Genomic DNA, 25,456 nt, shown 5'->3' with positions numbered 1-25,456 from the left:
TACAACAGTCACAGCTTACAATAATGCACACCACGATTTTGTTTTGGTCAAGAAACCAATAGCTTTCCAACACATACAATTTAACCATGGTAATGTTATCTGCACTATGCTTCTTGTCAAAGACATTTAATACTATTACACACTAACTCCTAACTAGACTCAAATTCTCAGCCGATACCACCCACAAGTTAAGCTAACTTAAAAGTAGATCCTAGGCTGCCAGATGGGATAACACCATCTCTACCATATGCCAGCCCCTGGAATGTCCTGCACAGCACTGTGCTTGGACAGTTCTATTTATCTTTGCAAATGGCATATTAAAGCACTGATGCTGCCAGGTTAACCCACTACATTTCAATAACGTGGCAGCTTTGTTCAGATTCTTCCATGCCTCCTAAGCAATCAGCACTTCAGCAAGTATTAACACACTGTTTCAGCCTGGCTGGCAGACAGACTCTGCTCTTCACCTAAAATGTTTTCAAAACAAAAAAATAAAGTTGTTTGGGAATAAATAAGCTTCTTCTCTACCTGCTTCAAGCGCAACTGTTCAAGCTGTGAAATCTGCAAAGGGTATTTATATCATCTTGCATGCTGAACTTAGACATGATTAATCATTAAAGTATCAAATATATTACTAAGAAACAAATCAGAAACTTTTCATTCTGTACACCATCAAGGATTTCAGACTGCAACAGCAGCTATAGCGCATGCTTCCCTGCTGCACAGCCTCCTGTATGTTCCCATGTACTTACTCTAACCTTCAAAGAACTGCTACACAAACTTGAGATAGCTTTTCTAGCAGGACTAGATTCTTTCTACTTGGTATACCTTCCCAATCTCACTACTGTGAAACCAGTCACCCATACTTTAACTTTCTAAAGCTCCCCCAATTAACAATGGCTTTCAAGATGTTACACTTTGGTAAATGCCCGCACTGAGATATTGACTTAGTATACCATTCCCCTGACCACTTCTGATCAATTAATTCCTCCTTAATAGTGGTGAAATTGATCTATTAATAGACAAAGAAATGCTGCCTGTGGTGTCAACCTAGAATGACAAGAGAAGTGATTACTTATGTAAAACTTTCCTCTTAACAAAGATTTAAAATGGCAATCAAGTCTTACCCAAACAGTAAAAAGCATTTTAAATATAGTGTTGTTAGTCAGATATTCACAACCATCACTTACCCAACAGTCAAGTGATGACTAATAATCATTTTACGCATATTTGGATAAAATGATCTACTGTCTTTAATGAAGTGAAAGGGCATATGGCTAGGCATCTAAAGACACCTGTAATCGCTTGCCAAGGGGTGTCTTGTGTTCCTAAAAAAAATCAAGGGCTGCCATTGTGTAATCACTGTATATAAGAAAGATTTCTCTTTGCCGGCTCTTGTCCATGTATTTCTAAAGTTAAGTGCATATAAAAGGGAGGCTTGGGTCATTAAATTAACCACTGTTTTGACATTTGCCAATGTTTTATTGTTTTTGTTACCTCTTTCAACAGTGCTCAAGTGCACAAATTCATAACAAAAAGCTGTCTCTGTTGCTAAAGTACAACAAAACAAATAACAATGGAAAGAAATTTCAAACTCCAATGTCCTAGCATTTTCATTTTACCATGTTTTAGATGTATACAAAGTAAATAAATATTTAGATACTGCATAGCATTTGTTTTCCTTTTTACAACACAGCCAAGAGTTCAGACTCCTTATATTTCACAAGCTCTTTTCAGTAGCTCTTGAATACATCTCAATTCCACAGGAATTCTTAACTAAGTAAATGCCTCATATCTTACAAACAGCCATAAAGCAAAAGTTCTTTATCAAAATATTCATACATGACATATAAATATAAAAATCCAGAACATGACAGCATTTATAAAACACTTTTCTGAGTAAGTGCAACAGTTTGTGTTGAAAAAATACTAGCTATACAAATAACTGCAGTCTAATCTAAGTCCATGTTTACTGTGCCATCAGACAATTCCCCATTTTCCTTAGGGATTTCCATATTTTCTACATTGCTGGATTCCTTCTCTGGAGATCCATTTTTAGTTACTGTTTTTCCATTTACTGGTTGATCTTGTTCTTTAGGAAACTCGACTTTAGGCTTCGTAACAACAGGTTCACAGATCCTGTCTAGCACCTATTGCAGAAAAAATAAGCATAAAAAATTCAATTCTGTTATTAAAATACTACACAACATAACATTTTCATATTTATGAAAGAAAAGTCATTAACAATTTTACATCTAACAGATTTAAAAATGAAAGATCACAGAGAATAAATTTTACTATTCTTTCTCCTATTATTTTAATCCAGTTCAAGGATTGCAGAGGAGCACAGACTTATGCCGCTTAGCAGCTGCAAGGCAAAGAAACCACTCCCAGACTGGCAGCTACACCAGTGCAGGAAAGGCACCACTCACTCGCGTGGTGTACACATCTATGGGGGATCTGTTTTGTTAATTCACCTTCAGAACATCTTTAGGATATCTGAGGAAACTAAGTATTTGGAAAAACCTTCACAGACATAGGTGTGCAAACTTTGCACGGAAGGCACCACAGACAAGAGATGAACTGGAGATCGCAGTCACTCTGCCTAACTTCATTTTTATATGTAATAATTTTCATGACCGAGACAGGTACAGCATTTTTGTACCCAAGAAACAGAGGCAAAACATCAAGCAAAGATATGGTGATATCATCAGTCCATTAAATGAAACTGAAAGATGGCAAAAGAAAGACTTTGTTTATGTACAGGGATAACCGGGAATGCTTACCTGGTTTGTAGACCAAGCCCAGCGGCAGAAATAAGAGACAAGATCCAAAATAAAATGGTAATATATTAGTATAAATAGAATGTAACATATCAAGATTAAGCAGAACAAACTTCCAAGATGGCTGCAAGTTCAGTAACAACTTAATTCTACCTCTTCCAGGGTGAAAATAGAAACTTGGCAGAGAAAGCCAGTGGACCTGGATTTCTGTGTAAATTTCAGTAACTGGCTAGTAAGTGCACTGCCTGGATACCAGGAAAAAAAGAAATACGGAGGACCTGAAGGAAAAACAGCTACAAAATGCCAAAAAAAAAAAAAAAACACAAACACTGACTGGGAATAGTACTGTAGCTGTTCAGCAAAAAGAAGAGCAAGCTTCAGATGTGCCTTCCTGTAACGCTGAGGATATTACAGAGCAACTGCACACAGACCTGACTAAAATAAATGGAACACTGATGAAGTATTTCAATTCAAACAAAAGGCTGGAAAAATGGAAGAAGCTTTAAACAGATACTCAAAAGATGTGATAAAACTGCAAAACTCAGAGGTCAAAATGAAGAAAAGGCTGGCTGAATGGGACTGCATAAGAAGAGATGTTTCAAAAAATAACAGAATTAGAGGACACAGCATTTAGGGAAAACCTGAGATTTTCTGCTGTTCGTGAGAAGCTGGAAGGAACTGGCTATATTAATTTTATGAAAGCACAAATAAGCAAATGGACTGCTACTCTACAATAGGAATTGTTAACAGAAAGGGCACATCATATGTATGCTCCAAACCTTGCTATGAGAAAACCTAGACCAATAGTAAAGATGCAATCTTAGCAGCAGCAAGAGTTGATTCTGACAAAACTATGGCAGAAGGACAACGTACTAAAATGGGAGACAACAGAGTATTTGTGGAGAATGACTACTCGTATATCGGGCAGAAGAGTAAATTTATTCCATTATTCAGGGAATGTCAAGAAACAGGTGTGAGATTCAAACTGCTGTAACTCTGCTATCTTCAACATATTGTCCCTGGAGGAACAAAATCATTTTTTGACAAAGTATATGCAAAGGAAGAAATACAAATGTTTGTCCAACAAAAATGAGCTGTGAAACAGGAGATTCTGCTTCTTGTTCTTCTGATAATAAAGATCACAGAGACTGTGCCAGTGAAACATTTTCCAGTGTTTCAACAGAAAATACTTGAGAGAGGGAAAAAGCACAGAAGTCGACTAGAAGAATCGAGAATGCACCGGAAATTAAGCAGAAACACGGTTTGGGAGATGGAGATGAACAGGAATAGAACAAGAAAAGCTGGAAACACTGGACTTTCTTGTACTTTGTTAAACTTGAAGAGGACTCGAGCATATGCCCTACTTCATGTCATTCATGTTCAGAAAAATATTCAGAAGGAGAGAGAAAAATATTTTTCTCAACAGTACTATTTAAATGGTACATGAATTTTGTTGCATGTTTTTAAATGTAATGGTGATACTAGTGTAAATAGGTGGTCGTTCTCTTTTTTTTTTACCCTCATCTCTCTCTCTCTCTCCTTGCTCAGATTTAAGAAATGAAGGCACTGCAAGTATTAAAAAAAAAAAAAAAAAAAAAAAAAAAGATCTGGTAAAAGAGCGTGACAAAAGAAAAATGAATGTGCTTTTTTTTCCTCATTCTTACATAGGGTATAACAAGGATAAGGCCATTCATTAGCTTTATTTAGTAACAAGTTTTAAGAGAAAGCAAGTAATTGAAAAAGAATATTGAATATTATATGGCTATACCCTATATGGCTTACAAGAGAGGACAGAATTTGGGGGATAAATTAGTTAAAGCTTACTTTATTTTACCGGTAGCTAGTCCTTCTAACCCCCCTAATGTCTCTGGGTACTACACCCTGTAATAATTGTAATTAGAAGTTATGTACCTACCATAACGTTCCATGTTAGTTGTCTTCTCTCGCCTTCTTTCTTGCTGGATGGGTTCGGAGCCAATCCTCGGCTCCGACTCGGCACTTGCTTTAGCTCGAGAACTCCTTTTACCAGCTCGAGGCAACCCTATATCCCATGATGCAAGGTGGAACTACCTCAGATCTCGTTTGGCAGCTAACTTACCCTGCTAAAGGTTATCCTAACCAAAATAGGAACAAAGTTTCCTAAAAGAAGTCCTCATAACAAAGATCCAGAGGAAACAAACTAATAGGAACTCTTCAAGATCTGTCCAGGCCAGGGGGAAGGAGGGGACGAAAGAAAGAAGGCGCGAGAAGACAACTAACATGGAACGTTATGGTAGGTACATAACTTCTAAATGTTAAGTTGTCAATCTCGCCTTCATTCTTGCTGGATGGGACCGCGTCCCTAGCACCTGTATCCCGGGTGGCTCAATGGAACAGACGCTTGAGAACTGTGGAACCAAAACTGGCCCTATCTCTGGAGGCCAAATCCAACTTGTAATGAGAAACAAAGGTATGAGGCGTGGCCCAAGTAGCTGCTGCACAAATGGTATCAATGGGAAGTCTATCCTGAAAAGCTGCAGAAGTGGATAGACTCCTGGGCGAGTGTGCTTTTGGCTTAGAAGGTAGTGGTTTGCCTCTGAGAGAGTACACATAGGAAATGGTGGAAGTCAACCATCTGGATAAGGTCACTTTAGAAACTGGAAGACCTAACCTGTTTTCTGCATAAGAGACAAACAATTGGTCCGATTTTCTAATTTGCTTAGTCCTATGCAAGTAGTACCTGAGCTGACGATGGACATCCAAAAAATGCAATTTCTGTTCAGCTCTGTCAGAATAGTTAGGGAAAAAGACTGGTAATTCTATAGATTGGTTAATATTGGTTTGAGATACAACCTTGGGGAGAAAGGAAGGGTTAGTTCTTAACGATACCCTGTCCTTATGAAAAACCAAATAAGGTGAACGAATACAGAGAGCTTGAATCTCGGAAACCCTTCTAGCAGAAGTGACAGCCAGTAAAAATATAGTTTTCCATGTCAATAACTTCAAAGAACATGAAGCAGATGGTTCGAAAGGAGGTAGTATCAAGGATGCTAACATTAAGTTTGGATCCCATTGCGGAGGAGGATGCTTTATAGGTGGTTTTAGGAGAAAAACTCCTCTCAAAAAGGCCTTGCATAATCTATGAGACATGATGTTATTGTCATGCAAGCCAACATGATACTTGGAAATGGCAGCCAGTTGTACTTTGACTGTAGATGACGAGGATCCCGAATGAAAAACCTCCGCTAGGAAATCTAAAACAGAATGTACGGGAGCAGTAAAAGGATCAATATTTTTGGAGTTTGCCCAAATCGAAAACCGTCGCCACTTGCTAGCATATATAGTCCTAGTGGACGACTTCAAAGAAGACACTAAAATGTCTCTGAGTCAGAAATCATTGGTAGCCTGGCTAGGGAAGGAAGTGGAGCAACCAAGCGGTGAGGTTGAGAGAATGAACGGCCCGGTGCTGCTGACCCGACTGGTGGATCAAAAGATCCGGAACTGGGTCCAGATGCCAGGGCTGCACCAGAAGGTGACGATGCAGAGACGGAAACCAAATCTGTCGAGGCCAAATGGGAGCAATGAGGATCAATTTGGCTCTCAAAACGGTGGCTTTCTGAATGACTTGTGGAATCAATGGAAAAGGAGGAAAAGCATAAAGTCGTCCCCGCGGCCAATCCTGGGTTAGAGAGTCTCTCAGGGGTTGGCCTGGAAGGGGAAATAGAGTGAAATAGTCTGGGCACTTGTTGTTTTGAGGGGTAGCGAAAAGATCGCAACAAGGAGTGCCCCACTTCAGAAAAATCTGATCCACTACAGATTGATTGAGAGACCACTCGTGAGGCATCAGAATAGATCTGCTTAGCCTGTCCGCCAATAGGTTGGACCTGCCGGGGATGTGCGTTGCTATCAGAAACCGCTGAGATCGCCCATTGCCAAAGTCTGAGAGCTTCTCGACATAAGGGATAGGACCTGGTTCCGCCCTGTTTGTTGATGTACCAGACCACGGACATGTTGTCCGTCTGTACTGCAATAGTCCCCGTGGGAAGAAAGTCGTCGAGGGCTTGCAACGTTAAAAGCACTGCTCTCATCTCTAGGACATTTATGTGCAGATGGTATTCTATGGGTTGCCACGTCCCGTGGACCATCCTGCCCTGATAATGCCCCCCCCACCCGATCAGGGAGGCATCCGTGGTGACTGTGGCAACTGGAGGAGGGGGAACAAAGGGTCGGCCCTGATGAAGAAGAGGGAGGATATCCACCAGCCCAGATGAGCCCTGCAAGACTGTGTCACTAAGATCTCGTGTCTCATCGGAAGATCGTGATATGACCACTGTGTGAAAAGCATCCACTGTAGGAGACGCATGTGAAAGCGAGCCAGTGGTAGAAGAACAATGGCCGCAGCCATTAGACCTAGAACTTTCAGGACAAACCTGGCTTTGATCTTTTGCTTTGTAACAGAAGCGAACCAATTTTTGGATGTCCAGAATTCTTTGATCTGTTAGTCTGGCTAACATTTTGACGGTATTTAACTCTGCGCCTATAAAGGTGATAGATTGGCAAGGCAGCAGAGAAGATTTTACGAAATTTACTGAAATTCCCAGATTCTTGCAAAGCTGTAGGGTGTAGTCTCTGGACTGAAGAAGCTGACACTTGGTGGTGGCGGAGAGGAGCCAGTCGTCCAAATAAGGAAACACCTGGAATCCTCGACGTCTCAGGTGAGCTGTGGCCACTGCCATGCATTTGGTAAACACTCTGGGGGCTGAAGTGAGGCCAAAGGGCAGGGCTCTGAATTGGTAATGACTGGTCCCTAGCTGAAAGCGGAGAAACCTCCTGGAGCGCCTGTGAATCTTTATGTGATAGTACGCATCCTGAAGGTCTATAGAGCACATCCAGTTGTCCTTGCCCAGAAAGGGCAGAATGGACTGAAGCGTGACCATCCGAATCTTGCCTTTTTGACAAATCTGTTCAGATTGCTGAGGTCTAATATTGGTCTCCACTCTCCCATCCTTTTGGGGACCAAAAAGAATCTTGAGTAGACGCCGGATCCTACTTGGTCTGCCGGCACTGTCTGGACGGCTCTTTTTTCTAGGAGTTTTGAAACCTCCTGTTTTGCCAAATCCCTTTGACCGGGTGAGATGTCTGGAAGGGATTGTAGAGGTACGGGAAACCTTACGAAGGGGATCATGTAACCCTCGGATATAATCGACTGTACCCACTTCTCTTGGGATAGGGATTGCCAGGCTACTGGGTACAGTGAAATCCTTGCCCCGACTGCCTCCAAGGGTGGACAGTCGGGCAACACCTCAGGGATGCTGAAAGGGCTTCTCAGGAAGAGACTCCCTGTTGCCCTGGTTCTGAGGACCCCCCCCTGCCTCTAGGGCGGTGTCTATTATTGTTACCCCTCTGCCTCTGGGGGTAAACTGACCACGTGTGTCCGTGTAGCTCCTTGGGCTTTACGGAACCACATCTTCCCCTTTCTGACCCTTGGGATATGGTCTAGAAGGAGTGGAAAACTGGACTCCAACGGCAGAAAGAGTCTTACCGTCCTGCTCACACCTGGTCAAGGTATCCTTCACTTGAGGCCCGAACAAAGCCGAACCGTCAAAGGGGTATTAGTGAAGGACGCCTTAAAGGGGACCACAAAATTACAGGGCCGCATCCAGGCTTGGCGCCTAAGAGCAACTCCTGTGCCTGCGGCCCTGCTCGCTCCATCGGCTGCATAAGATATGAGCCGCATAGAGGAGTTAGATATGGAATTCAGGATAGCAAGCTGTGAGGCAATCTTTTCCTGAGCCCCAGCAGCAGAAGGATCCTGGACTACTTCACCCAGTTCTTTGAGAATATCTCGTTGAAGCCTGGTGAAGTGACAAAGGTAATTCAGCGAACGCATAGCAAAGGTCGCTGAAGAAAACATCCGCTTTCCATACCTGTCCATGGTCCTAGAATCCTTATTAGGAGGATGGACAGGTACTGAAGGATCCGCCAGTTCCTTCTTAGTGGCCGCTACCACCATAGCATCCACAGAGACACCTTTGGAAAGGAACTGTTTATCCGACGGGGCTGTAATGAACTTGGATGGTCTCCTGGGGACAGGTTCCACAGAATCTGGAGCCGCCCACGCCTTTCGAGCCACTACCTGCATGAGTGGGTCGAAAAGCGGAGACACCCAGGAGGTGGAGGGTCGGGATCCAAAAGCCTCCAGGTATACCGACTCATCCTCGGAGGGGTCAATGGAGGGCCAATTCCCCCTCTGAGGAGCTCAAGGATGTCTGAAAAGGAGACATCCTCAGAGGGGGACCGTGGGGAACCCTCCGACTCATCTAAGTCGGTATCAGATGTAGTAGACTCAGGGAGTCTGTGTGTTTCCTCTTACACGTCCTCTTCCGAGGGGGTTCCCCTGCAGGGTCAGGAGAAACCTCGGAAGAGGAGGAAATTCCCAGTGGGGAAACCTGGGGCGATGGATCTCTGGGCCTGAGAGCAAGAGGCTGGCAAGAGGCATCTGCAGGCACTGATGAGGGAGGAGCTAGAGGGATAGACCGTTGACCAGGCTCAGAGGCCAGGACACTCCTCATCACCTCAAAGGCTCCTCTCCCCGGGAGACCGGAACACACCCGCTCCGAAGAAACAGGAATGGTCGGCTCCAAGGAGAGAGAAGGCTCGGAGGTCGATGTCGGCGCCGAGCTTACCAAAGCCGAAGCCCCGAGAGGGAGAGCGGGGTCGGACAAGGGTCCGATGCCACTAGCCCACTCGGAGCCGACAGTGGAAACCCGACGACCGGATCCCTCCAAGGAAGGTCTCAAGGAGGAGATCGGAGCCGAGGGCGACGGAGCCGAAGGATGTATCGGCTCCGGCATCGAAACAGTCGCTGTCCCAAGAAGCTCCGGCTCCGAACTCTGGTGTGGAGTCGGAGGAGGAAGTTCAAGAATTGGGGCTATAGCCGAAGTCTGTTGAGACGGGCTATGGAGCATTTGGGCCAGTGCCTGAGACTTCAACAGCCTGCTTACCACCCTCTCCAAGTCGTGGTCAGACAGCCTGGAAGATCTCAAGATCGGCTCCGATGGCTCCGCTCCGACAAAGAGGAGATCCCGGAGCCGAATGGATACTCATAATAGAGGGGACCGAGATCTCTACGGGTCGAAGCCATCGGAGCCGAAGTCCCTAGAACTCCAGATGGAGCCGAGGATTTCTGGCCCGATGCTGGATAAAGTGTTGGCTCCAGCCGGAGCCGACAAGGCCACAGTAGACAGGGTATCGGAGCCGGCCGGCACCGAACCCACTACTCGAGTAGAAGAAGTATCGACTCCAGCCGGAGCCGATATCAGCTCCGACGGAGCCGGAGCCACCGGAGGAGGCTTGGACACTGTAGCCTGAACCTTCGGTGGCTTAAGAGGTTTTCCTGACCCTGATTTAGGAGGAGAACCTTCAGGTTTAAGTAAACCTCGGAGGATTAGTTTGTTCCTCCTTTCCTGCAGGACTCTCTGGCTAAAAGCATGACACAATGCACAGGAGTCATGCAGGTGCAAAGGCCCCAGGCAATAAACACAAGAAGTGTGACCGTCTGTCAGAGACATTTTCTGGCACTGGTCACACTTCTTGAAGCCTGAGACCTTGCCTTCTTTAGACATCCTAGAAGGATAGAACACAAACAGTCCCAACAAACACACAAATTAATCCCTTACACAAGCACACAGGAAGGGATAACAGAAAGGGACTAGGCCTGACTAAACTACTTTAGACAAAACTTATAAAAAGTTTATAAAAAGGTTGAAAAATAGGGAATAGGGTGGGCTGTAACTAATTACAGACTACACTAACAGGGAAAATAAACCCCTAACTACACTTTTTCTTACTTGACTAAGAAAAAACTTACCTCAGCTGGCAAAGGAGACCTCTTTCGCTAAGCGGCAAACGAGATCTGAGGTAGTTCCGCCTTGCATCATGGGATATAGGGTTGCCTCGAGCTGGTAAAAGGAGTTCTCGAGCTAAAGCAAGTGCCGAGTCGGAGCTGAGGATTGGCTCCGAACCCATCCAGCAAGAATGAAGGCGAGATTGACAACTTAACATCATATGTTATCATATAATATCGAGTTTTCCTAGGATTAATGGGAAAATATTTAGACAACATAATCATTTTTCATGTGATACAGCAGGTGTAATATACTGTCTGAAGTGCCCCTGCAACCTTTTCTATATTGGTAAAACCAAGAGGAAATTCAGAATTAGGTTGCAGGAACACATACGAGACATTAGGAAACAGAGACTGGAAAGTTCTGTAGCATTCATTTTTTGGAAAAACATCACAATGATATTAATTTATTACAAGCTACAATTTTGGAAGAAGTGTTTATCAGGAAGGGGGATGAAAGATCAATTAAAAATATTTTATTATACAAAGAAACTGTTTTCATATTGAAGTTTGACACATTAACACCAAGAGGTCTGAATAGAGAAGTAAATTGGAGAAGTTTGCTTTAAATTTTAAAAGTATTTATTTAATTGATTGATTGTTTTATTAAATTATTGCTGATGTATAAATAGGGGAACGTGTTTTTTGTAATTTTGTACTCTCTGAAGGCTGTTGTGGCCGAGGCGCTAAGTCAGTGTAAAAAGATTTACTGTGGAACTGAATTCTGTTGTCGTTTTTTGTACAATTTTTCTGGTTTTGCTGTTGGCTGTATTTTTGGACTCTAGCATATGCCCTACTTCATGTCAATCATGTTCAGAAAAATATTCAGAAGGAGGGAGAAAAATATTTTCTCAACAGTACTATTTAAATGCTACATGATTTTTGTTGCATGTTTTTAAATGTAATGGGGATACTAATGTAAATAGGTGGTTGTTTTCTTTTTTACCCTCAACTTCTCTCTCCTTGTTGAAAGAAATGAAGGCACTACAAGTATTAAAAAATAGATCTGGTAAAAGAGCATGACAAAAGAAAAATAAATGTGCTTTTTTCTCATTCTTACATAGGGGATTAACAAGGATAAGGCCATTCATTAGCTTTATGTAGTAACAAGTTTTAAGAGAAAGCAAGTACTTGAAAAAGAATATTGATTATTATACTGCTTTTCTTCTAGTAAACAGATTTGTATCTAGTTCTCATGTCTCTAGCAGCAGACAATCAGATAAAGAGAAATGGCTTGGAGAAAATGTTTTTTGAAAGCATTCAAGTGTTTTCCCAGCTGAGAGAGCTATAAAGACAAGACAAAAACCATACAGCACTTAACAGAACCATAGACTCTACCATGTGTCTTAGCATGGATAATCTTTCTTTTAGTTTTGTTCAAGTCTTTGTGTGTGTGTGTGTGTGTGTGTGTGTGTGTGTGTGTGTGTGTGTGTGTGTGTGTGTGTGTGTGTGTCACTTTTGTTCCTAATTAGGAAGGTAAAACTTCAATATTTGAAGACATACATAGGTTCATAGGTTCATACTAGGCTATCTGCCCAAGGGCATTTATAAGCCTAGCCCATACTTATTTGGCTTTCGCCACCCCTTTAGTTTGAATAAAACTATGCCTATTATTTTGCTGTGCCTCTGTCAAGCAGTGACACTGAAGTAATCCCTGGGGTATATCTGCGATCCCCCATCCATTGGTCAAGATTCCTCTTGAACAAGGCCAGCGAGGTGCTCTGCCTCACATGTACCGGGATTTTGTTCCACAGCATAGGGAGTCTCTGGGTGATGAATCTGTCCCTCCAGCACGTTCTATTAATAACCGTGTCAAGGTTTAAGTCTCCGCCCTTGTGGTTCTGAGGGATCTAGATTTTTGAGGTGAAGCATATTCATCAAATCAGGGTTTGACATGGCCTTATATGTCAGGCACAGGTCACCTCTGAGCAAGCGGTATGAGACTGAATAGAGCTGGAGTTCTTTCAGTCGGGCAGCATAAGACATATTTTGAGACCCTTTATCCTTTTGGTGAGGAACTTTTGGGGCCTTTCCAGCTGCTGCAGGTGTCGGGTCAGATACATTCCGAATGGGGCATTGTACTCAATTATAGGTCTAATGAGTGATGAGTACAGGGGGACGATGACCTCCCTTGATCTAGATGTGAATCTCTTCATGATCAGGTGGGCAATGTAGAAGGTTTTCCTAACTACTTTAGCAACATGAGTGTCAAACGAAAGGCTACTGTCAACCTGGGTCCCCAGATCCCTGATGACTTCTTCTGTGCTCAGTGGATTGCCACCTATATGGCAGCTAGGGGTAACCTTGTTTTTCCCGAAGGGTATGACTATGCATTTCTTGGCATTTAACTTTAGGCCATGGCTCTGGCACCAGTTATCCGTTTCTGTGAGGCCCTTCTGAAGGATATCTGTGTCAGATGTGTTTTCGACTATGGCCCAGTTTGCAGTCATCTGCAAACTTTGTCAGCCATAACCCTCCTGTGTTTGCTTGTACTTCAGAAAAGTAGATGCCGAACAAGAGTGGACCCAGGACTGAGCCCTGTGGGACACCACTTGTGACAGGCTTTGAGTCTGACATGGCTCCAGCAACTCTGACCCTGTGGGTTCTGTCACTTAGCCAGTTTGCAACCCATCTTGTGATGTATGGGTTTACATTCAAGCTGACGAGTTTTTCGATGATACCTGAGTGGGGTATTGTGTCGAAGGCCTTTGCCAGGTCAAGGTAGGCTGTATGGACTGCCTTTCCCTCATCAATGGCCTTGGTGACTGTCTCGAAAAAGTCAACCAAGTTTAAAAGGCATGATCTGCCTTTGACAAAGCCAAACTGGGTTGGATCCAAAGTCTGCAAGTTCCCTATGTCTTTATTTATGAGTTCCATTATGATCCTCTCCATGGCTTTGCAGATAAGGCTTGTCAAGCTAATGGGACGGTAATTTCCAGGGTCGGTGGAGGCACCGCCCTTGTGAAGTGGGACCACAGTCGCCGTGCGCCACTCCTTGGGTACGTATCCTGAGGTGAGGCTAAGATTAAACAGCCGTCCTAACTGCGGGTTTAATTCCTCATTGAGTTCATGGAGCACACAGCCGGGGACACCATCCGGTCCCATGGATGCTGTGTTTTTTGCTTTGGAGAGAGCAGTTCTCACCTGGGCGTTGGAGATGTTTGGGGGGCTACAATCCTCTGGTATAGATATCTCTCCTTTTGGGGAGAAGTTTGCACTGAACCTGTCAGCCAGTATGTTGGCAATGTGTGTAGGTTCAGTAATCTTCACATCATTTTGAACTAATTCTGAGCATATCTGGGAGTTTCCTCCTAGGTTTCTAACATAGCTAAAGAAGGCCTTATGATTGTCTTTTGAGTCCTTGGCGATTTTTCTCTCAAAATTTGCCTTGGATGATTTTATGAGAGCTCTTAGTTTTTACTTATAATGATCAAAGGTGTCTTACCTTTCAAGGATTTTGCTCTATCTTGTAGTAGCTTCCTCCTTTTGTTGTAGAGCTTGTTTATGGCTGGGGTCCACCAGACTGGACGCTTGCCTTTGGTACAAAGAGTCTTAGTTTTGTTTGGGATTGCCTGATCCATGCAGTCCTGTAGGTGCTGGTAGAAGACATTTGTAAGTGATTCAGCGGTTTGAGTAATGTTTACCACTGGCTCAGGGGCCTTAAAGGAGACCACACTAGTTTTTAGAAGTGTGAAGTCGGCTTTTGAGAAGTTTTTCACTGTGGTCTTTTTTATTTCAGGTGGGGGCGGGATGAGGACCTCCAGCGAGATTAGTTTATGATCTGATCTCACCAGTGAGGGGTATTCTTCCGGTGTTGAACATTGTGATCCCATGTTCGTGATGATGAGATCAAGTATGTTTTCTCCTCTTGTGGGGATGGTGACTAGTTGTTCCATGGCATTTGAGTTTATGAACTCCAGGAACCTTTGGGCTAGAGTGTTTGGGCTTGAGTAGTGTTCCCAGTCTATATTAGGGTAGTTGAAGTCACCTAGTATGATGGTGTTTGGAGATACATTTATCCCCTCCATTGTTTTCAGGAAGGCCATGTGAGGTTCCTGAGTTTGAGAGGGTGGCCTGTAACATGCTACAAATTGCAGAGCAGTCTTGCCTATGGTTAATTGCACCTGGATGGTCTCCGATGCATCGTGCGTTGCCACCAACCTTGAGGTGTGGGTGTCCTTTACGAATATGGACACCCCCCCTCCTTTCTTGGTGTTGTCCGGATTTTGGGGCCGAAACGCATGATATGAGGTGAAACCTGATAGTGCTGGGGTGCTCTCAGGAGCCTTAAACCAGGTTTCTGTCACAGCACAGACATCGATGTTCTCCATACTGAGAAGGGCCTCGAGTGCGTGCATCTTGAGATTGAGACTTCTGGCATTGAGCAGCATTATCCTTAGTTTTTTTACTTTTTTGTGTTCTAGGGTGGTAGGTTTAGAATTTGAGCCTTGCCTAAAAAAGGCACTATGGGGGTGGCAAGAGCCTTTGCCAATATCCGGAAGCCTAGGGGTGACAGGTGCAAGCCGTCCCTTGCGAAGCAGCGTGGCTTGTCCAGCATGTCATCCCAGGCAAACAGACATTGGATCCCCTTTGAATGACACCAGAATTTAAGCCAATCATTAAAGCCGATCATCTTATCACCGTATTGTGGCATTATTCTAGGTGAAGGTAGGATACTGCTCAAGGTCAGGGTCATACCTGCCTGGGCTACATAATCAGAGAGCTCCTCAATGTCTCTTTTCATGTAGTCCAAGGAGGTACGTCTCAGGTCGTTGACACCAGTGTGGACAATGACTGAGTCGTACTTGTACCTGCTGTTGAGAGACCTGAGTGCTTGTGTTATGTGGCGGATTCTAGCGCCCGACAGGCAGCTTACTGTGACTTTCTCCTTACTCAGTCTGGTGAGCGGGACGTCAGTGTGTCTGACTATGGAGTCACCTATGACAAGTATGTTTGGTGTTGTATTTGGCCTTAAGGGCAGTGACTGCTTTGCACACTGATTTTGTTGTTTATGTGTTTGTGTGGTGTATTGAGTTTGCTGTTGCCTGGGTGTCTGCTTTGGAGGCCTCTGCTGTTTAGGTAAATTTTTACTCAGAGCCTCCGAGTATGTCTTAGTGTGTATATGTGTTTGATTCAGTGGTGTGGTTGAGTTATGTGAGACTGGTATTGTGGTGTGTGTAGTTGCCTTCTCCTCCTACCTGGTCTTGCCAGTCCTGAGTTGAGAGAGCTCAGCCTCCAGTCTGGCTAAATAGCTGCATCTCTCACAAGTGTTTAGTGTTACGTGGGAGGAGGAGATTGTTGTCCGTGTACATGAGGCAATTGTAACATTGTCTCAGAATTCCCAGATTCACCAACTGGGCAGGAGAGGACGCCAGCATCTGACCCTTCGACATGCTAGAAAGAATTATGAGTTGGTATGAGACAGAGAAGTAGTGGGCTTAGCAGGGAAGTGGGCACTCCTGGGGGGTTTTGCTAGTGCGAGATTTGTATAATATAGGAGTGCTTGACCTGCAAAGAGAATGCTTATAAGACAAGGGATATGCTTATAAGACAAGTGCTGAGCTTTTTGAGAAGAAAAAGCTATTTGGAACAAGTGCTGCACTTTTTAGTGTAGGTGTAAACTGTTTAGGTTCCTAACAGAGCAGTTCTAAGGGAAAAATTGAAGAACAGACTTTCTGGAGCCAGAAAGAGTTTAACCTTGTTTAACCGGCGCTGCCCGATGCTGCTCTAGTGGCAACTCCGCGCTAAAGCACGTTAAAGCGTGCTTGATAGCAGGGGCTGGAAAGAAGCAGGAATAGACCCAAAAGGGAAAATAAAACTACAGTTTCAAGTCAGTAACCACCTCTACGGGGGGGCAGGGAAGCTGCTCAATGTTAGTCACTGCCACTGATCAACAGAGAGACCCTCCTTCAGCCCAAGCAAAATGGCCTCACAGAAACTTTCAAACACTTCAGGAACAGCAAGCCTGTAACTGAACTTTTTTAACTCTCAGAAAAGTGGGAAAAAGCAAGATTTTTTTTTGTTTTTGTTTTTTTACAGAGATAGCAGAGGTTCACAAGTAATATCAAGTTATAACAGTGCAGTAAATGACCCCACACAAGAGTGCTAGGTCAAGGACAGAAAATATGCAAGTTTTAAGAAAAACGATTTAAAATTAAGTGCAAACAGGAAATTCAGCAAACAGCTTTTGGTTGTGCTCTAAATACAGCTACTAATACAGAAATCAAGTTTAACAAGCCAGAAAATGCTCAAGCTAGGCAGCTATGCAGAAAAACTTAGCAAATAAACAGAGCAAAAATACTTAAAATCTCAAAAGTGGCTCCCTTCCTCTCTCAGCGTTTTTTCCTCTTGGAGGGTGCTTCACCAACAGCCAACAAGCCTGAAAAGACGCCCAAACCACGAGGCAACTAGGTTTTAAGAGAGGAAGATGAAGGAGTTATGGAAATGACCCCTAGTGGCCAATAAAACTACAGTTTCAAGTCAGTAACCACCTCTATGGGGGGCAGGGAAGCTGCTCAATGTTAGTCACTGCCACTGATCAACAGAGAGACCCTCCTTCAGCCCAAGCAAAAATGGCCTCACAGAAACTTTCAAACAGTTCAGGAACAGCAGTAACATAATTCAATGTGTTACTATTACGTTAATAGGTTTTAGGGGGTACTGGGGGGTGTAATTTTGTTTGAGGGTTTTCAATAAAATTATTAGCTATGTACCTTCCATAACTTGGCATCAGTGTTGTCCATTTTCATTCTTCTTCACAAATGGATCTAGGATACGACTTGACCACATACACAAGACTTGGATCTGAATCTCAAACCCCTTCCTTTACCCACAATGCTCTACTCCATACCCAAGTCCTTAGATCTCGTCTGTCGCCATCATGTCAAGACTCCGATCTGATCTCGAGTTGAGAGAGTGAACTTTTTGCCTTTATATTATTGCTAATTTTAGATAAACTGACAAAATCTAAAGGAATAATCCAGTGTAGTTATTGCTTTTGATCCCTTCCCCCTTGCATGATTGTTAGAGGTTCGCTAGCCTTAGGATGTGTTCTTCCTTCTTTCCTTACCTCCTGTTAGGGTCCTTTGGTAAGTTTTACATTTCTAGTTCATGTTTACAGTGTTTAAAAGTGTTGACAGTGTTTGAACTGATTTATTTACGTCAGGCGTTATTTTTAGAGCCTGTTTTTTTTTTTTTTTTTTTTTTTGCAGGCCATGTCCAAAAAAACACTCTGGTGATGCCCACAAGAAGTGTATCTACTGTCTGGGGCCTGAGCATCTGAGGTCAGCCTGTGACATGTGCATCTTTTAACCCAATGGTCATCTCAGATTGCCACAATACACTAATACTCAAGGGCCTACTTCCAGGCTCTTCATCTTCACCTGGGTCTCAAACTCTCTTTAAATCACACCATGGTTCTGTAGAATCCAAAAAGCGAGCACTACAGAAGTTGCGAAGGACATCAGAGCCTCCTCAAAAACCTACAAAGACTCTGGATCCAGCCTCTTTGGCTCTGAAGGCAGTGCCACCTCCTTTGGATCTGAGAGACATGATAACCATCACTAATTCTCCCAGACCATCCACCTCCTGCTTAGATTCAAAACCTTCGGATCCAATGGCTGGGAACCAATCTCCAGAATTTTTTAATCCGGCTTCTCCAACTTTGCCCTTGAAGTTGTTTGAAACCCCTAGGGAGCATTCCAGGCCTGCATCTGTGCCATCATCCAGATCCTCTAGGAGCCTGACTGAGGCAGATATGGACAGGATGATGTGGAGATTCCTCGGGGTTCAGGTCCAGATGGGGCTCCTGCCAACTCCGTCCCCTCTCGAATCAGTGACTGCATCTGACCAACTACTACTGTCTCCTTCTTCTATCACACCTGCAGTCTCAGAGTCAGTATCCAAGATACCAGAGAGGGTCGGCGTTGGATCTGAGGAAGCTCCCTTCCTCAACTCCAGTGGTTTCTCTGACAGACTCTGGTCTGATGCCTTCGGATCATGGTGGGCCTCTGATCAGAGAGGTTGTGCCAGGTACGAGGGGTTCGGTTTGGCTCCTACTGTGTCTGAGCCATCCCTTCCACTTGGTGCCACAGCTCTCAACAGCCCAAGTTGGATTCACTCTAGAGGGCTCGATCATGGGTTTGCCCTGACCTCTCCTCCTTGGCTGCCTCGGCTCCGAGGAAGGGGGAGGTGTCCCCAGGTCCATCAGCTTTCTGGGTAGTACACATGGCCTTCTCTCTGCATAGACAGCCATCCTCTCATATCCTGGGTCTTACCACTCTACCCTTATCAGGTCCAAGCTCTGAGCCCATCATTTCTGCTCCTCAGGGTCAGCCAACTCTAGGAAGCCTCCATACTCATTCCCCAGTGAGATTGCCCCCTTTTTCTGACACCTCTCCAAAACAACGCATGGAAGAGGAAGAGGTACTGCAGAAGAAAACGTGCAGGAGGAGGCAACACAGACTCCCCTATGGAGTCTCTCATGGAAGACACTGACTTTGAGGGAGCAGGATCTCCTCGACCACCACCTGATTATGTGCCCTTTGGAGACTTCCTGGAAAACCTCAAACAGAAGGTTGTCTGCTCTTCCCAAACTCCTCCTCATGAGGAGTCGGTGTTTCTGGATACTTTTGGGGCTGGCCCATCTACGTCTTGAGTCACCCCCCCCCCAAAGTGGCTGAGCTTATTGATCTAGCTTCCTGCCGCCCTGGAAGGAACCAGACACTGTTGAGCCTTTCCCCAAATGCCTGGATAAATTTTTAGTTCCCCCAGCAGACAGAACCCACTGGAGTAAGGGCATCCCCGCTGATGCCATAGTTGCAGCAGTAGCCACTAAGAAGGAGCTAGCTGAGCAGAGTCCCTCTGTCCATCCACCAAACAGGGGGTCCAAAGCAATGGACACATTTGGAAAGCACATCTATGCCACAGCCACACTGACACTGAGGTCATTAAATTACCTGGCAAATTTTACTCGCTTACAGACAGATATGATCACAGAGCTTTAAAACTCTCTCACTAAGTCCACGTCTACAGAGGATCTCAAGAAGATTTCTCCTCCCTTGGCTACTTTTTCATCTGTTGCCACTTCATTAATGAGGCTCATCTCCCACACAGCAAAAGGTGCCTCACAAGCAGCTGTTTCAGGCATTGCTGTTTGGAAACATACCTAGATAAGGCTTTGCGACATTGTGGAACCCTTCAAGGCATCTTTTGTTAATGCCCCCTTTGATGGTTCCTCCGTGTTCGGGCCATCAGTGAAGGATATGCTTTAACCACAGTGAGCAGGAAGGAAGGACCCCGTCTGCAGCTGAAATCAAATTTTCTACCCCTCAACGCCCTTTTTCCTAGGAATCAGTGGAGTTTGTAAAAAAATGTGGTTCCAGAAATCTCAGGGACCTTTTCACGACTCAAGCGGGGATACTTCCTCCAGAGGCAGAGGGGCTCCCCAGAACCAGAGTTTGAGAGACTCCTTCTCTGATAGGTCTCATCAGTGCTAATGAAGCGCGGCCTCACTGTTTATCCCTGGGGGCAGCAGGGGTTCGTGTTTCCCCTGCATCTGGACACCTGAACAAATCTCACAAACAATGCACGGGTGCAAAGCATAACATTCAGAAGTTATTACATTCCCTTTTCCCTTCTACCTCCTGTCATAAGGAAGAAACTCCCAGATTTTCCAACCAGTCAGAGAGAGTACACAGCTGTTCAAAAACTGCTACCAAAAAAAAAAAAAGGCCTCCAGGAGGTCCCATCCAAACAGACAGGATTCGGAACTCCCGCTTCTTTTTAGTGCCAAAGAAAACAGGGGACCTGAAAGCAATTCTGGATTTAAGCAATCTGAATTAGAATGTAAAGACGCAAAGTTCTGAATGGTTATTGTTCAGTCCATCCTGCCTCTTCTGTGCAGGGATGATTGTACGTGCTGTTTAGATCTCCAGGATGTGTACTATCACATCATAATAAGACAAGATGAAGTTGGAGCTGAGCTTATCCAGTGCCAAATCTCAGAGAGGAAGAGACAGCTCTGAAAACCTTGGAGTCGACACAATCTTCCCAGATCTAACAGGGATGCTTTGTCTTTGAGAGTCATCTGGCTCCAAGGATGTTGGAGCCGGTGCACTCAGAGCAGTATTTGATCTAAAGACAGTGCTCCCTTCAGATTCAAACCATATGTAACTGGAGCGCTCTGATACATGAACTCTAAAACCACAGGTTGGATTAGAATTAACAGTGCCTATGCCAGGCATGACATCTTATGGCAACAGCCACTGCTCCATCCGTTGCGTTCTATAGAACTTACTTCACTGTGGTGTGCACCTAGCTTTTTCTCAGCGTTCTGTATTAGTGCATTAAGATGTTACTTAAGGCTGACACATGAGAAATTAGTTTATGCTGCAGCTTCTCCATGGAGTAACTTGCTCAGCATTCCTACAGTCTTCTATGCAAGATCACAGTGAAATCTCACCAAGTAACAAGTAATTTAAGGATCTTATTGTACACTTATAGCAGATATGTAAACACTCTGCCTGAAATAATGTTATCTGAGACTGTAACAGTGAACTCTTTCTTAAGGCCAGCAGCTATGATAAGGGAGATGGCCAACAGTGCCTTACTTCTGTGCTGCCAGTCCTTGGAAAGATAAAGGACTTTGAGTTAAGTGGGCTCTTACCCAGCTTCTACAATATCAAGGAAATCATTTAGTCTGCAGGGGAACCACCAAAAAAGTCAGAGACATGTAAATGAAAGCCTTCTGTGGAGTTCCTCTCTGGGACAAACTGGGTCAGTGAGCCAAGAACCACTTTGATGCATCAACTCTAGGATCTCCGCAAATGTGGGCCATCAAGAAGGGAAGTTAAAAGCCTTACTCTCATCCAAAGATGTATCCAAAGTGAAGGACCTAGCGCTTCCTTTTGCGCACTCTCTTTTGACAGGTTTTATCCAAATGAGGAGGACTCAGTACTGAATATTGCCTTGTCACTACAGAAGCCTTCTGTTTCCTTGCCTCTGCTATAAAGAGGATGGGACCAAAGCTTCAAGCTGATGGGTTTCATTTAGCTGAGCTAACTCCTTCACCAGTCATCCAAAGTAAGGACTGTGGGTATCTGTATGATGTGGAATGCATACTCTACAGTCCAGACTTTATGGTTAGGTCATTAAAATCACCTTCACTGCTGCAATGCTGGTGATGGCAAAAGGCACCTACTTGGCTGCCATTTGATCGGCTCCTCTGGATGGCTCATACCATAATCTAAAATGAAATTTCCAGGCAAGAAAACAAATGGGCTATGTCTGGTTAGTGGAGGGCTTGATGGCCAACAGCTAACCTCTTGAATATTGACTCTTGAGTGGTGTTCTGAAGTATCTTACTTACAGGGCCAAGACTGTTTTCTTTGTCGCATGAGTAAGCAAGTTTTAACATGGCCAAATTTAATAATGCTTTGTGGCATCTGATTTGTGTTTTTTCTCATGTTATACATAAACTGTAATAGGCTCTTTCCCTGTCTAAGAACAGTGGACAAAATAAACCTTCTGTAAAGCCAGGAATTAATCAGCTAACAGGACTCTTCAATCTCTAAGTGGTATCAGGTTTCTTGACATTCCTCTATCAGCTGATCATTGACCCTATACAGTAAATGATATTAATCAAGCCCCAGATGATCAACAGGTTTATGGCATCAAAGGAAAATCATGTTAAGAACAGGCTACAAAGGCCTCTTGTGGGGGCTTTCCTGGATCAAAAGATCTCAATACGATAGCCAACATAATACAAAAGCCAGCAAAAAGAAATCTTATGTGATATAAGATTTCATTCAAAATAAAATCATACACCAAGGAATATTGACAGCACAGAAATGTCACAGAAGGGAGAAATAGCTAAGCCATGCTTTATATGGCTGTGTAAGGATTATTCCATAGGAAGGAAAATTCACTCCATGAAGATGAAATGTGCTTATGGTGTAGGTGTAAGCTGGCTTTTAATGATCTAGAACTCAGCAATCTCAAATGAGATTATTTAACTACACAAATGAAAGCAAAGACTATATATATATACTTATTCACAGGAAAAACGGTACTACAGGTCAGACAGTATTCAGCACCTCATTTAAAAAGGTTATATTTTACAATAAACCCAATTTACTTCAGCTCCTGCGTATAAACAGATAAAGCCCCAGCTATGACCAAACTCTGAGTGGCAACCTGGATGCTGGAGAGCCATTAAGGGGAGCAGGCTTGAAGTTGCCCAGTTCACAGCACTGGTGACGCACAGAGGAAGACAGGATCAAGAAAAGCAACTGGCATGCCAAACAACCTGTCACACTGTAGCCAGATTTCACTGCAAGCATGGAAGAATCCAAGTATCACTGTCTTGGTATTGCAATTCAGTGGTAGTATACTCTTCAAGCAGCCAAGGAGAGTGGAACCTGAAACGCCTGGGACTACAGATAACTCCTGCTCCCAGCGTCTCTAGGAACAAATGGGTCAACAAGGGACAGGTTTAATGGTAATGGAGATGAGGGAAGGGACAAAACTGATTAAATGAAATCAGTATGCAGAATATAAACTATTCTTAATCTGAGCTATACCACAATTTAGACATTATTACAGTTAAGTGGATAGTGTTTGCTTACCTTTCGTTTTTCTCTGATTGTGCATCCAGTCACAATGGGGTCTTCATGAAGGCTGCGTTTTGCTTGGTCATTCATTGTATTTCTGGTCCAACTCATGGTTTCATTTACACATTCTTCTACCTTTTTCATGTCTTCTGCATCAATGTGGGCATACTTTTCACTCTGTCACAGCAATACAATCCACAGAAAACCAAGTCAGTTGCATAAACCCAACTCAGTGCTACCAAGCTATAAAGAACACAGTGCAATTTCTGAGTGGTAAACTAGAACATGGTCAGCAGAACACTATTTGTCAATGGTTTGGCATCTATCTATGTACAGTACCTCACTAGAGGATACATTTTTCATTTGTTGTCTCAGATCCCTAAATGTTTCCTGATAACGCACAGTTTACCTGCTTGTATGTTGTTACAACAATCACATTTTGTTCAAATAAGAAAAAGGCAATACACCCCTACACAAGAAAAAGTGGAAAGAGACAGCAATCTGGACAACATCACAAGTAGAGACAAACAAATATTTTGGCTTAAATAACATCTGCACTATTAAAAGAAGTTATATATTGTAGTCCTCTTCCATTCAGCTCAATAGATGGGTTATCAGATCCAACTTCAGGTCTTTTTTCAAGCTCTTGGATATACAGTTCCTCCCCTATCCATGATTCCTTCATGTCTGTACAATACCTTGACTGAGTTTGCCAACTTGTATCAAACACCTCATGCATTAAAAAAAAAAAAAAGAAAGAAAGAAATTTTGAATGGCATACCAGTCATGAGAAGTGTGAGAAGCCAGCTGTAAGGCTGAATGCATAACAAGGTCCTGGAAAAGTCCATTTGATCAGTTGAGTGCTACTAGATGACAATTTAGGTAAGGGGGTAAGAGGGAGGTATGGGGTTGAGCTGGATGGAAGACAACACAGATCTAACATTATGGTAAATATATATATACAACTTTCTTATCTGATATTGTCTCTCCAGTCCAACTCAACAGATGGGGCAGATTCCCCAGCTACTAATAATCCTAGGTGGTCTCATGGAATGATATTCCAAAGAATGGCGGAGCCAAAGGAAGTACAGGATCCAGATTGCATTTCCATCTTACAATATAAGACAACAGTGTGGAGAGCAGACAAAATAGCTGCAGTACAAATCTCATGTACTGGCATTCTAGCAAACTAAGCTGTGGAGGCTGTCATCGTTCTAGTGGAATGAGCCTTCAGTTTGTATGGTAGAGCCAATCACTTTGCTTTATGGACAAAAGCAATACAATCAGACAGCAACCTGGACAATGTCATTTTAGAAACCCCATGGGCTGAATTTGGTCGTTAAGAAGGAAAGAAAATGTTGATCTGCTTTTCTAATGTCCTTGGTACGATGCAGGTAAATTCTTAATTGATGGTGAAAGTCCAGCAAGTGTAAAGTACATTCCCCATTGTTAGAAAAATTTGGAAAGGAACTGGTAGGTTAACAGTCTGGTTAAGAGTAGCTTCTGAGGCTACTTTAGGAAGAAAATATGGGCTGGTCTAAAGAAATATGCTATCTTTATGGAAAATCAAGTAGGGAGGTTCGCAAGATAGGGCTTACTAAGCCAGAGATTCTCCTAGCTGATGATATGGAGTCTATATTATGTAATCGAAAATTTAGCTCAGTGAACGGCATTTACATTGAAAATGCCGTTCAGCGAACTGTTCATAGTGAGACTGCAGTACAATGAAGATCAGAAAATCTGCCCTTTCCTCACTGTAGTGTGATCTCGGAGTCGGTGTATATAATTAGCAGGGAGTGGGGGGGGGGGGCTGCGCCTCCCACAAGAGCGAATTCACAGAACAGTATTTTTGATGTAAATGCTGTTCTCTGAATTTTGTTTTTGATTATACAATACAGACTCGATGAGATGACCACTAAGACATACATTTCAGTTCTGCTAATGCTGCTAGTTCAAAGGGGAGTTGTGTTAGGGTCTGAAGCTTCTAGTAATAACCTAAGGATGAAATGGGTCTTTGATATAAAGTTTAAAAGGAAAGCTCCCTTTAAAAATGCCTTAGAGTGTTTCAAAGAAACAGTGGAGTTTTAGTCTTTTACATAAAAACTGGATACACCCGCTAGATAAACCTTAACTGTCGAAAAACTAGCACCTTTCTGCAATACCTCTGCCAGAAAATT

The 25,456-nt window shown here is 43.5% G+C and overlaps 1 protein-coding gene across 1 annotated transcript in view; it reads right to left on the bottom strand.

The window, feature by feature from the left end:
- Positions 1–1,451: 1,451 nt before the first annotated feature.
- The window catches only part of HSPH1 (heat shock protein family H (Hsp110) member 1), a 322,955-nt gene continuing 298,950 nt past the window's right edge, over positions 1,452–25,456 (bottom strand). The window contains exons 17-18 of the mRNA XM_044073239.1: positions 23,295–23,456; positions 1,452–2,150 (exon numbers count right to left, since the gene is read on the bottom strand). Coding sequence (XP_043929174.1) covers positions 1,953–2,150; positions 23,295–23,456 — 360 coding nt within the window. The 3' untranslated portion in view covers positions 1,452–1,952. The remainder of the gene's footprint in view (positions 2,151–23,294; positions 23,457–25,456) is intronic.

This window comes from Protopterus annectens, chromosome 5.part1 (assembly GCF_019279795.1).
Source record: "Protopterus annectens isolate FY-2018-M chromosome 5.part1, PAN1.0, whole genome shotgun sequence".
In the NCBI taxonomy this organism is placed as follows: Eukaryota; Metazoa; Chordata; order Ceratodontiformes; family Protopteridae; genus Protopterus; species Protopterus annectens.
The sequence above is the reverse complement of the archived record's forward strand: the minus strand, read 5'-3'. Positions and strand labels throughout refer to the sequence as shown.